This window comes from Acartia tonsa, chromosome 12 (genome assembly GCF_053477335.1).
Source record: "Acartia tonsa isolate MP-2025a chromosome 12, ASM5347733v1, whole genome shotgun sequence".
Lineage (NCBI taxonomy): Eukaryota > Metazoa > Arthropoda > Copepoda > Calanoida > Acartiidae > Acartia > Acartia tonsa.
The window spans coordinates 43316901-43330502 of record NC_137271.1 but is presented as its reverse complement, the minus strand read 5'-3'; the positions used below and the strand labels follow the sequence as shown (position 1 = coordinate 43330502).

At 35.8% G+C, this 13602-nt stretch overlaps 2 protein-coding genes and 1 long non-coding RNA gene across 6 annotated transcripts in view; 2 read left to right on the top strand and 1 right to left on the bottom strand.

Moving 5' to 3' along the window:
- LOC145333427 (calpain-D-like) overlaps positions 1 to 13602 on the top strand; it is a 60231-nt gene that overhangs the window by 28786 nt on the left and 17843 nt on the right. The window lies entirely within an intron of this gene.
- LOC145333431 (uncharacterized) lies at positions 881 to 5288 on the top strand. Its single transcript, XR_013884500.1, has 2 exons — positions 881 to 932; positions 2048 to 5288. It is a non-coding gene; the product is annotated as an uncharacterized LOC145333431 (long non-coding RNA).
- Positions 6467 to 11725, bottom strand: LOC145333430 (uncharacterized). 3 transcript variants are annotated; one of them, XM_080178570.1, is made up of 5 exons: positions 10092 to 11725; positions 9640 to 9709; positions 8548 to 8609; positions 7325 to 7442; positions 6467 to 6850 (listed from the first exon to the last, which is right to left on the bottom strand). In XM_080178570.1, exon 1 carries the CDS (start codon positions 11103 to 11105, stop codon positions 10725 to 10727), a length of 381 nt encoding a protein of 126 aa, XP_080034696.1. In that variant the 5' UTR covers positions 11106 to 11725; the 3' UTR covers positions 6467 to 6850; positions 7325 to 7442; positions 8548 to 8609; positions 9640 to 9709; positions 10092 to 10724. The 3 variants fall into 3 exon arrangements, with proteins under 3 accessions (XP_080034696.1, XP_080034698.1, XP_080034697.1); XM_080178572.1 differs by lacking the exon at positions 7325 to 7442; XM_080178571.1 differs by lacking the exon at positions 9640 to 9709.

Sequence of the window (13602 nt, the reverse complement as noted above, 5' to 3'; positions counted from 1 at the left end):
GGTTTCAAAAAGTGTCTTTTTCGCCCCCCCCCCCCTTTGTATGTGACCAAATCATTCGATTGGTCTGATTTTTGGTATACTGATTCCTGGGACAACAAAGTATAATATTAAAAGCGAAGCAACTCTATAATCAAGTCCTAAAAATGTAAGTATGTCCATAATTAATATCCTGTATCAAGCAGTTTTTCAACAAATTTACTTACAATTTTGCTTTGACTCTTATACATTCGCATTCTGATTATTCAGGTCTGACATTATACAAGTGTTAATGTCCGTTTGTCCTACCGTTTCAGAGCTTCCCTTTATGGATGTTGTCATCCTTGTTAAAAAAGTTTATTGATACCTAGATAATCCTATGTCCAATGCAAAATTGTTTTTATTCCAGTAGTTTGGTTTTAAAACTGCTGGATTAGAACCGATTCTCAGTCATACTGAAAAAATCATGTTTAGCATCATTTCACAGATAATTTTCCACGTACATTAAAATAAAAATCTTAAACTTAATTTAGTTTAACAGTTTTATTTAGGTACCTGGGCTTCCGGCCCCTCATAACTAAAAAAAAATGTGTATATATCTTATTAATTTTCATTTTGATATCCGCGTTAAGCTGTCTATAATACGCGACGCGATAATAGTCATTTCTTACATCGCATTATAAACTGCTTTCTGAGGATATAAAATGTACAATTATAAGATAAAAACATGTTTATTTAGCCCCAAGATGCCGAATACACGGGCTATTAAACTGGATATGATACAATGCTATTCATCGTTTTTTTCTTATGGATGAGAACCAGTTTTAATTTGCTGGATATTAATCATTACGATTGAATATGATAAAAACTATAATTATTTATTTTTTCAGTAGTGGTGAAGGCCGGATGTTTATTTAGTATCACTGCACTGAAGAATATTCTTTCATTCAACACAGGTTAATTATTATTATGAGCAGCGTAGCTATTCTAAATTTCGGGGTTCTCTACACCTTGTTTCGTGTACATTCATTTAATCTGTAACACGCATATTTTTACGGAAAAGAGAATAAACAACAAAGGGGGGAGGCGGATGTGCCACTTTTTGAAACCTAAAGTAAAACGCACATGATCTCAGCCTATAAAAGAGTTATAACTCTAAAATTCGGCACAACAGTTGCTTTTGTGGAGAACAATATCGAACTGTGAAGAAACGGCGAAAAGTGTCAAGTGAAAATATAAGCGAAATTCTTATGAAAATAAAAGTTTATCTCACATGATTGAAAATTGTCTATTTGTTGGGAAACGGCGGTTTTTGGCGGGAGCGGCGGTTTCGCCGCCGTTTCGTCACAGTTCCATATTGTTCACCACAAAAGCAACTGCTGTGCAGAATTTTAGAGCTGTAACTCTTTTATGGGCCGAGATCATGCACGTTTTACTATTGGTTTCAAAAAGTGGCACATCCGCCTCCCCCCTTAATGTTCATCCCTAATTTAAAATAAAATTCCCCCTTCTCTAGATTAGAGTTATGGTATGAAAGTTTGGACATTATAGTTGAAACCAACCAATTAAGAAAAGTAACTGAATACAAAATTCATAAAAGCTTTCTAGAACAGGGACAAGCAAGGGCGTCCAAGCTTTTTTTTTTGGGGGGGGGGGGTTTAAAATGTCCCGCAATTTTTTTTACACCCAAAACATTTTTAACCTTGGGGTAAAATTTACTTGAATTCTGATGGGTGGGGGGGGGGGGGGAGGATTAATACCCCCCTATTATCTTTTGGCGAGGTAATTACCCCCCTAAAAAAATTTGCCGCCGAGGTAAAATTTTTGTGCAAACACTAAAAAAAAAAGCATCACTGCTGGTAGGTTCTTAAAATCACTTGCTTTCGTTTTTGCTTTGTCCCCCTTTGGGAGAGAGGGATTGGGGTACAGAAATTCATCTAGGTGGAGAAAATATACACAGCTTGTACAATGTACACTATTACACCGGGGGGGGGGGGGGGAATCAGTTGAAATATTTTACGCTAATAAATGTTTTTTCTTTCGTTGTGATTAATAGTTCTTGTTATTTTAGAAGCCGGAAAGTAAGCGACGACAGCCTGGCCTCTGGAAACGTTGGAAAAAAGATACTGATACAAACAAAAAATGTTAATTCTATAGAACCTAATTATCCTTATTAACTTATTTTGCAATAATAAAAGAATATCAAAATACTTAATTTTCATAGTTCAGACATTATTCTATTTCATATTTCAAATTAAGTAGGTAATTAAGTTCTGCTATATTCCTAAAAGATAACTTTTTATAGATAGTTTTGAATTAAGGTTGGATGTTTTGATGACTTGATGTTAAAACTAAGCTCATCGTTTTATTTTATCTATTTTGAGACTTGGGATCAATCAATAAAAGGCCATCCATATTTGTGTTCTTTAAAGCATGGATCGGCAGCTGTTCATCAGCCGCCTGTAAGCCTAAAAAAATACCTAAACCTTTTACGATTTTTAAAAATAAGCTGTTAGTCTAAACCTGACCGAAATATGGCAATCTATCTTTAAGAAAAAGTTTTTCAAGCATACAAACAGGTTTAGATTTAGGGCTTAGTTGCAACTGACGCGCGGCTGCCGAGCCCTGCTTAAAAGGCTTTGTGACTACGTCAAATTAAACTAACCAACCTTATAATTTATTATGTACTCTGTATTAATTTAGTATTTAATATAGTATTTACTCTGTCAATAGCTTTAAAAATATTTATCTAGCCTTACTAAACTAGCCTAGTTTTCACTTCATTTGTCACATATCAGCGGGAAACACTTTTAAAAAAGGATAATTTTGAACATCTTATTAAAAAAAGATACCAACACAAAAATTATTCCTTAAAATAAAATAATATGCCAGACGAAATTGCCAAAATCAGAATAATTTATTTTCTCGTTTTCATTCAAAACCTATTAAAATCCGGTGGATTAGAACCGGTTCTCAGCTATACGACAAAATTATGCCTAGCATCGTATTATATACAGTTTTCTACAAATAAAAAAACTGGTATTAATCTTATAACTTTACATTTTATATCCGAGGAAAGCTGTTTATATAACAATGCGAGACATTATCAGTGTTTCTCGGATTTGTGCGTTTAGCGCGCAGATTTTTCTCTCCATAAAACTGTATAATACGATGCGGTGATATTTTAACCCTTAACAGTTGGGCCCCTTGCCGCACCTTAATCGGTCGGGGGGGGGGGGGGGTAAACGCCCCCCTCCTATTATCTCAATTCCTATTATTGTAAGAGGGCTAAATTTTTTGTGCAAGTCCCCTGTTTGATAATGAATTTTCGACCTTAAGCAAGTCAAAGTCAATTTTCGCTTCCTTCACCCTTTTATTTAACAACCTTTGTTTATGTCCTTTTTACTTAAAAATTTTAAACGACTGTAAATTTCTTATTTTTTAAGCTAGAAGAACAATTTTTGACAGACACTGTTTATCTTTGTGTAAAGGGGGGGAGGCGAATGTGCCACTTTTTGAAATCAAAAGTAAAACGTGCATGATCTCAGCCAATAAAAGAGTTACAGCTCTAAAATTCTGCACAGCAGTTACTTTTGTGGTGAACAATATGAAACTGTGAAGAAACGGCGGCGGAAATGCCGCTCAAACCGAAAACCGCCGTTTCCCGCCGAATTATTTTTGCCTTTTCTCACTATAATAGACAGTTTTCAATCATCTAAGATAAACTTTGTTTTCAAAAAATTTTGCTTATATTTTTACTTGACACTTGTAAGATTTTACACTTTAAATTTTTTAAAATATTGACATGTTTGAAATATTTTAAGTGTCACATGAAAATATAAGGGAAATTTTTATGAGAAAAGAAGTTTATCTCAGATGATTGAGAACTGTCTAATTTAGCAAGAAAAAAAAATTTGGCAGGAAACGGCGGTTCCGCCGCCGTTTCTTCACAGTTCCATATTGTTCTCCACAAAAGCAACTGCTGTGCTGAATTTTAGAGTTATATCTCTTTTATGGGCTGAGATCATGCACGTTTTACTTTTGGTTTCAAAAAGTGTCACACTCGCCTCCCCCCTTTTATATTAGAAATATCAAAATGTAATTTTCAGCGGCCTCAGCTCTACTTGGCAGTTGCCAGCCGCCGCAGTCGGCGGGAAAACGGCGGCGGATCTTTATAAAATTTTAATACATTATGTAGACTTAACCTTAAGTTTAAAATTTGAAGTCTCTAAGTCAAAAATTGCGGCCACAGGAGCCTTTTAAAGATTTCTGAAGACCTGCAGGATCATACCTGGAACCTGAAATTGACTTGAACACCTGTATTTTATATGAGGATGTACTACTAGGGGATATTTAAGTATTTTGGTAAGATACAATGCTTTGTTAAAGTCAAAAAGATATTTTAGCTCTTTACCTGGATGACCCTGCCAGGTTTGCTGGCATCCTGTGCCCGCCAGGATAGAGATATTTAAAAAATTCCAACTCTCAGTTATGCAGGGGTGTATATTTTCAAATTTGACCCTGCTGAGGGGGGGGGGGGAATAAAAAGTATGTGGTTAGGGGAAAGAACGTAAAAATTAAGAGAACTGGAAGCATTTGTTTCCATTTTTCTCACCTTTTTGGTGAAAAAAACTGAAAGAAAATGTGTGAGGGGGTATAATAGGAATAAAATAAAGAGTTTTGTAAATATTTTTACCATTTTATTTCCTTCCCTGCTGGAAAAAAAAACTAGGAGGGGAAAAATGTTTAAAAATTTGCTGCCGGGGGAAAAAAATAAATCTTTTGCAGAATATACACCCCTGCAGTTATGTGTTATACCCATACTTTAAAAGTCACGCAATTCGGGCTCTTGATCTTTCACAAACAGAAAATGAGATAAAAAAACCGGAGCCCCCCCCCCCCCCCCACCATTAAGGGTTAATATTTGCATTTGACATTTAGTTTGGTCTCGGATGATTAAAAATTGTCTAATTTGGCAAAAAAATTGTAATTACAAATTCGTTGTGAAACTGCTTTTTTCGGCGGGAGCAGCGGTTCCGACGCCATTTCTTCAGTTTTTATTGAGTTCCTTTTTGCCTTTTTAGTTGAAGATAGATTTTTTATTCATTGTTTTTTTGTGATATAACTCTGTATGTTATAAAATACCTCATAATAGTAATTTGTACCTACTATTTGTCATTGTGATAAAACTTTAAAAGCTGTAAAAATTCATTGTAGGTACTATAATCAGATTTTCAATACCTATGTTTTTTTTATTTTATTCACCTCAGTCTGATTTTTTTTACATAAATAAATATTATTAAAACTTATAATTTGTTCCATTAAATATTTGTCATTTTTAAAAGCGAGGCTACACTATACCTAATTCACTTTGTCTGTATTCAAGTCAGCTAAAATTTTAGATTCCTATGACTTAAAAAAAACAGTGACTAGCCATTTTCACTCCACAGGGGGAGCATAGGCCCTTGACAATTAGTCATTGTTTCTGTAACAGTGTGATTTTTTTATGGATATGGTTGTCAGACCTAGGCCCTGTGATTGCGGTGAAAAGCGTCCATTTGCCCATCAGACAACCAACCCTTTGATTGCACGACCTTTGTCTGAGAAGTCCTAACTGTATATGGTAGTAAGTTGCGCCTGTTTTTTGGGCCAAGGCATTCCCCCTTCTCTAAATATTTATGTCGCGCACCTGACATGGCAGCAGTATGAACCATTTTTAGCGTCTTGAGTTATGACGCAAAGTCGGAACGAAATTCGAATCTATCACCTTCCCGACGACGAGCGGATGTGCTGTGTTGAGCCACAGTCGGTGGTTTTAATTCCTATGACATATTAACATTTAATCTTTATAAATTTTGCCCATCAGTCATGCTTAAAAATGCATAAAACATTTTATTTAAAGTTTTCGGGATTTTTGACTTCGCTATTAATGGATGTTGATAACGTTGTTTTTAATTTGAAAGCTAAGCTTTTCTATAATTAGGATTGTCTGTCTGTACGTACGCCCAGAGAGGTTAGCTCTTGACACTAATTCAATTGGCATATCGATTTTAATGATATTTAGAAAGCTTAACAAAAACTTTATGTATAATCTTTACCAGAAAGACCGTACGTCCATTAAAACATGCAGATTTTTACTTTTTTGATAACTCCCTTTGATTCCAAGTAAGATGATAAGGTACTATGTTATAACCAAAGCAACTACTCTATATTAAAGTCCTTAAAAAGTACGTATTTAAACAGGTTTGCAACAAATTTACTTACTACTTTAGATATACTTATATTATATTATGCGATCTTTGGTAAATATGTATTAGTATAGTAATGATATTGATTTTAGACAAAGTAAATTTCAGAGTAACTTTTAAACTATCATATATATATCATTATCATAGCCAGCCGCAAGTATCACATAATTATTGCAATTGTTAACAGACTTAGAGATATAATGATTGTAGAGTTGCCACGTTATAATTAAAATATTACTAAGTTTATTGTTTATTTATTTTTATTAATAATGTATAACATAAAAAAAATACTTTTCAATTTAGAATTTAATATACAGATTTCCGGATATTTAAATGAAGACTTAAGGCTTAAGCAAACAAAACTGGTTTTAATTCTCTGATTTTTATCTTAATATTTGTGGCAAATTGTCTTTAATACGATGCTATACATGGTTAAATAATAATTATGTTTATATTATGTAATACCAAATAAAAAAATATCGTACTTTATCATAAATCACAGGAATAAAGGACAATAGACGAGAATTATAAATAGAACTGAAATCAATTTTTAAATAATTATCTTTTTTTGCCAAAACTGTTCTGGCTTTGTAGATGGTTGAATGATGATTCCACGATTTGTGTTCCTGAAAGTAAAGATATTTATTGGGTTTTACAAACTATCAGTGTATAATTTTTTTTTCATCAACAAAGAGAGGGATAGGTTTCTTATAAAATCCGTAAAGGTTAGGTATATGTTATAAGTTAAAAACAGTAGTAGAATGATAAAATTTATGTTAACTTTAAAAAAAAAATTGTCTATAGGTAGTTCTTTTCAATAAGAAATACACATATTTAGTGAATATTATCGTTCTACTACTATTTTTAAGCCTTAAAACACACACCTTTACGGATTTTACAAGAAACCTACCCTCTCTTTATGAACAGAAGAGCAATTTCATTTTTATTATAGGGTTTACAATAATATTGTCAATTGTCTCATCCCTTAGGAACCTTGGATATATTTTCATTTCTGAGTTTTCTGCCAGCTAATTTTGTATATAACTTAACCTTTTACGCGTAATTGTGTATGTTGACACTCATAGCGAAATTTCATTTACCTGGTTCATTCTTGGCAATACTGATGGAGGTACTTGGCATCTCTGGCTAGGTGGCCATGGGGTGTCGAGGTAGCATTTATACAGCTTGTTAATTTCATCTCACCATCTCAACGTCTTTCTAAAACAATTGATGAACATGTATAAAAAGAACATTTGTGCTCCATATTGTTTTTTACATGTTTTTTTTGTGCTTGGTACATATGGAATCATGGATATTAGCATTCTTGTTTTTAGACCACAAAGAAATCTTAAATAGTAGTTTTACGAATTAGGAAAATTTTCCAAAATGTGCATTTTTGTCACCCCCCCCGCCCCCCCCTCCCGGATTTTTTTATGGTTTTATATTGTACAAATTACCTACAGAGCTTACTACTCCCCCCCACCTTTTTTTTTGTTGAAAAAATGGTGGTTTTAGTTATATTCCATAAATTTTCAATAACCCTTCAAGGTCCATAACACTGTTGGGCTACAGCCATTACAGCATAACATTACATATCTTATAGTGACAAAAAAAACTAACACACCCTATTTTAATCCAATCAAAATAGATTTTTTGGTAGACAATTTGAGGGACACCAGAGCTGAATTTAAATGTGTAGCCGTTGTTGTTGCCGCTGCCAGAGGTACAGCCACAAACCCTATAGCGACCTTTAAATCAAATTGGCTACGCGTGGCCAAGGCTATATGCGATCTTTAAATCACAACTACTTTTTGAATTCTAAGTAAAAATATGAAGAAAAAAATAATAATAATACGTAAAACTTCAAACATTTAAAAATCCATGTTTTTATTGGCAGCACTGGCCGTGGCTTCGGCTGCAACTACGGCCATGACTTCGGCCACGACTATGGCATTAAAAGATCCTGCTTAGTAAATAAAATTTGAAAAAGTTGAAATATAGAAAATGTTAGTCCAAACTTTTCAACCAGTATTTTTAATCCAAAGAAATGATAATATTTGGTTAAGATTGAGGAATAGTTATTTATCAAATCGTATTATAGACAGCTTATTGCAGATATTAAAATGTAAGATTATAAGATTAAAACCAATTAGCCCAGGCTGACAAAACTGATATTGATTTTATGATTTATATTTTAACATTTGTGGTAAATAGTGTTTGTAATACGATGCTATAATATGATTTTTCATTATGGCTGAGAACCGGTTCTAATCCAACGGATATTAATCAGTTTCGAAGCCATACTGGAACATTATTCACCTACCTTATTCTCATTTTGACGACAACCTCCAGTTTCTTGAGAGCAGGTGATACACTCTCCCAAGCCTTAAACATCAAAAATATCTTTAATTTTTAAAAGCGAAGCTTTCTAAAATTGGTGTATCGATTTCAAACTTTGCATGGTGATTCCTGTAGTAGTTAGGTATGATTTAGAAAACGCAGCAACTCTATAATCATTACCAGAATGTCCGTACGTCCATTTTAAACATGTTGATTTTTACTTCTTCACAAATATTTATGTGATCTAATTATCTGATTGTTCTGAATTTTGGTTTACTGATTCCTGGGACAACAAAGTAAAATATAATAAGCAAAGCAACTCAATAAGGCCTAAAAATGTAATTATGTCCATAAACATTATCCTGTATCAAGAAGTTTTTCAACAAATTTACTCCCAATTTTGCGTTGACTCTTATTCATTTATATTCTAATTATTCAGTGTTAATGTACGTTTATCCTTATCGTTTCAGAGCTTCGCTTTTATGGATGTTGTCATCCTTGTTATAGCTTCTTAGTTGTTGTCTGAAGCAAACAAACTAAAAGGGGGCATTAAGGGCTGTTTATTATACTAGTCCCCAATGATTTATTATAACATTTTCTTAATTGTTGGCTTAGCAACTTTAGTACTATACTTAATTTTACTTGGTTGGTTTATTAAGTTAAGTGTTTAAACGTTTCAACCAGGAATTTTAATCTAAAGAAGGGGTAATTTTGTGTGTCATCATTGGATATGTACATCAATTTATCGGCCATTGTCTTATCCTTTAGATCCATGAAAGAAACTCGTTCACACAATTCACTGTCTGTCTGTCTGCCCCAGGGCTTTTGGGGGAAACTATTCTCTGTTGCTATTTAATATTTTTTTGTGAATATTTTTCATACCAGGAGCATTTTACTTGTTTCGTTGATCTGTCGATATAATACAAATAAATCTGAAAGGTTTTGCGATTTTCTAAAAATAATTTTGATTTATAATCACTAAAAATCTGCTAGGTATATATCTCACTTTGTCCGTTTGTCCATCTTTCATTATTTTGTGATTCGCTACTTAAGGATGTCATCCAGGTTTTCTTACCTCTTTATAGAAGTTAATGAACAGAGATCTTTTCACCAGAAACACTTTCTAGTCCGAATACAGAATGTACCTAAAAAATACGAGTTTAGGTTGTTTCCCTCAAAGTGCTTAATGAGCAATGAACCCCCGCCCCATATTTTAGAAATTAATTGAAGACTTTGTGCTATGAATCAGTTATAATCCAGCAGATTTTATTACACCAGATTTTCATGTTCTTTAATAAATGAAACTAAGGCTGCGGGTTAAAATAAAACTGTGCACCCCAACCACCCACCCCCTTTATCCCATCTCCTTATCTCTTGATATGAGAAATCGAAATAAGATTACCCTGCTCTAGATTAGTATAATTGATAAAAAAATTTAGACAACTAGTTTAAAAACAATTCAATAACAGTGCCCTAAATTTTTCAGCCAATATGTAAAAAAAAACGTAAAAAAGTAAGAAAGATTACCTAGTAACTAATTAAATATTTCGAATAATCAGTTCAGAGTTCAGACACACAAACCTAGTTCTACATAGACAGCAATAACATTTGATTTTTGATTTATTTCCGTTTATTCTCTAACACTTTTTCCCTCCCAGAAATTTAGAGACTAAAAACAAGAATAAAGGGGAAATTAATGTACAAAATTATTTATCCAGAAACCATATAAAATGGCGATTTTCTGGTAACAAAAATTCTCGTATTTTTTAAACCCCCAAAATTTTTTTTCAGGGAGAAGACGATAAATTATTACAATGAAGAAATTGTCCAAAAATCCTTATAATTATCCATCCGGCTTGTTTCGTTAACAAAAATGCAGATTTTATAGCTGAACCAAATTCTTAAACCAATATAATTTACTTTCATAAATATTTTTTATTCGTTATACCCAATCAAGGGCATAGTAGAGTGTACAAATGAAAAGAAAGGAAGAAAAAAAGCAATTAAAATTAAAAATGCTTCTGCTGTTGTAAAAATTACCCAATCCGCTATAAAAAATATTTTTAAAAACCCCAAAAAAAACTAACTCGGGGGACTAATTAAAATTTCGGCCCTGCAGTCTTATTCTAAATGTGGCATAGTATATTTTTGACCCCCCATTCAAAAATGCTTTAAAAACAGTTTAAGCGTTTGGGATTCAAAAGCAGGACGAAATAGCATTTCACACTCGGCCTTGACCTGCTCGTAGGTCAAGGCTTGGCCTGCCTCGCCAAACAGATGGGACGCCATTTCCGCCGCTTGCCCTACCAGTGACAGTAGGAGGGCGTTGCGGCGGTTGAGGGAATCATGAGGTGGCACGCGGTAAGCCGCCCATGACATCTCGAGTCTGCGGATATGTGACGACCAGGATTGCTTGGGCGGCCCTCTATACTCCGGCAGATTGCTCAGCATCAGCTTGCGGTACTCGGCTGGGGCCGGCTGAGGGTCATCCTGGAGCCATCCTGGGGCTTGATCACCTCCTGGGGCTTGCGGCTGGTCCATCGGGTCAACGGTTCAACGGCGGGGCACAAAGTTATACAGTACTAAAATGAATGGTTTGTCACTTGAGGCTTTCTAGCCTAACAGCCAACACTGTTTGTATCACTAGGTTGGTAGTTTAGTTGCAAAGATATAACTTAGCTGTACTTATCACTAGTTAGGTGCTGAGGTTGTAGGGTAGGCTGGTAGGGGTAGATAGATGTTGAGGGTCTGAACTGCTGTCAGGAACTGATTGGGTTTTCCTTTATCACACTAGAGCTAGAAGGAGAGAAGCTTGTAATTCTTTATTTGCTAAAGATACCCCTGTTAAATGCTATGGAGTAGCTCCGCTCCGGTGTGTGTGTGTGTGTGCGTGAAATCTCCTGTCCTTGCAACGCGCGTACACACCGTCAAATCCGCGCACACGGGGAAAACGCGCTCTTATCCCTCAACTCGCTCTCTCATTGGTCCGCTTCGTCCGTTGAATTTATGATATTTTCCGCACTCTGTTGCGCTACCCGTGAATGGCGCTCTGTGTGCCCGGTCGCTAGCCCCACACTACAGACGGACTTAGTCTAGTGTGGGTAGGAAGGGGGAAGCGCGTGAGGGGACGGGGGTAACTCCGTCCGTTCCCCCTGTGAGGGAGGGGGGTAACTGTGTGCTGGTGTAATAGTGCCTTTTCTTCTTAATCCTAGGCTTATCTATTATATCACCCTGATTGTATTTGCCTTCAATGGAGAGGGGCTCCTCCCTTTCCCCTGGAATAAGGGGTGTATTGTTGTTGTGCTGTGGGCTTGAGGTGATTTGATTGTATATCAGGGTCTTTATTATATTACATCTAGCTTCTATTTTTGTCCTTATCACAATTGCATAACAGATTTGTTTACCAACCCTGTTCTATTTTTAGCTGTTATCACAATACACAATAAATCCAAGCCTGTTCTATTTTTAGATTTATCACAACACAACAATTTGTTTGCCAAGCTTTGCTCATAAATCTATTGTTTAGCCATCACACCAGGGTGGTAATCCCTGCAATGTGACATAATATCTGTTTTTCTAGATGGGTGGCTGCGTTGTAGCCTCTCAGGATACTTGGAGTTGACGTAGTTTTTCTCTGTTCTGGTGCACTACACTCGTATGTTGGCTCGCAGCTTGCAGCTATGTGGCATGTTTCAGCCTATCGGCGGCAGGGAATGTCCCGTCCTGCTAGCGCCGCTGATCCAAATCTGGCTGATGGCGGCAGGGAATGTCCCGTCCTGCTAGCGCCACTGGTTCGGATCCTGCTATTTCTTGCAGTAAAGTTGGCCTATTTTCAGCCGTTTACACTTATTTGGCTTGTTTCAGCCGGTCCGCAGGCCTGTTTCAGCCCTTTGAGCGCTCAATTCTCCGTTAGATATCGGCGCTGCTCGCGGTTCTTCGTCAAATTTCGCTGTCTCGCTTCCACAACTGCAGTTAAACTTTGCTGTCCAGGGTGGGTAATTCAGGTTGCTTGCGTCAGTTTTGCCAGTTTCACTGCTGGGAGTACCTTAGCCTCAGATGCGCGTCTGCTCTACACTTGTGGTTCGCCGTAATCTCACACAGCTGTCACCAAAAGTTGTGGTATCCGCCGAGGATAAATGGCAGACACCGGAGTTCAATTAGATTACGGCAGTGTGACAGACGTGGACACCTTACTATAGAGAAGCTACGCTTCTCTAGCATTCACTAGATAATGATCAACATCTATTTCAGTTGTCACTTTATTGAAGGTTTAAAGGATACTAAAGCTATATACAACAAACAATAATTACATGGATAGGAATAAATAATCATAACATAAAAGCATTATAATACATATACAATGGTCAGTTTGGGCAATAATGATCCCCCATCCCTGAAAAGGGTGGGGAGAATTAAGAATACAGTTAACCATAATAAACATGACAGATTCAATCATTAATTTTAAGCATAGGGAGGGGGTCGTCAGACCCCTTCCCCAGGACTCGGGGGAGGACCATTGACCCTCCACCGAACCCTAGATCAGGGGTGCCATAGGCATGGCTCACGGTTGCCGAATACCACACTATATTTTGATTTTGTTTCCTTTAGTGTTAAATAGCTTTAAACGGAGACCAATACACAGCTTTGATGTATATAATAGGGATGGGAATCCGTCGAATTTTTGGGCCGGACTCGGATTCCGGATTCTGAAGGAATCCGTCAAAAAAAGTGACGGATTCTTGCGGATTCCGGATTCTTATTTTTGGCGGATTCCGGATTCTAGCAGTATTTTAAAAGGCCGTCCGTCACAGAGGGATAGCTTTTTTCGTTAATTTATCACTATGTTACTTGGTTGAAGCCTTGATTTGTTTAAAGTGTTGACTTCCAGCATAACTAAAACATTTACATCACATTAGTAATTATTAAAATTTGTTATGTAGAAATTTTTTTTTGATCTTTGCCTTCAAACAGAGGGAGTTGTAAGAAAAAATACGGTAATTTTAGCCTACCAATTTAGAATCCGGAATCCGCTATAAAA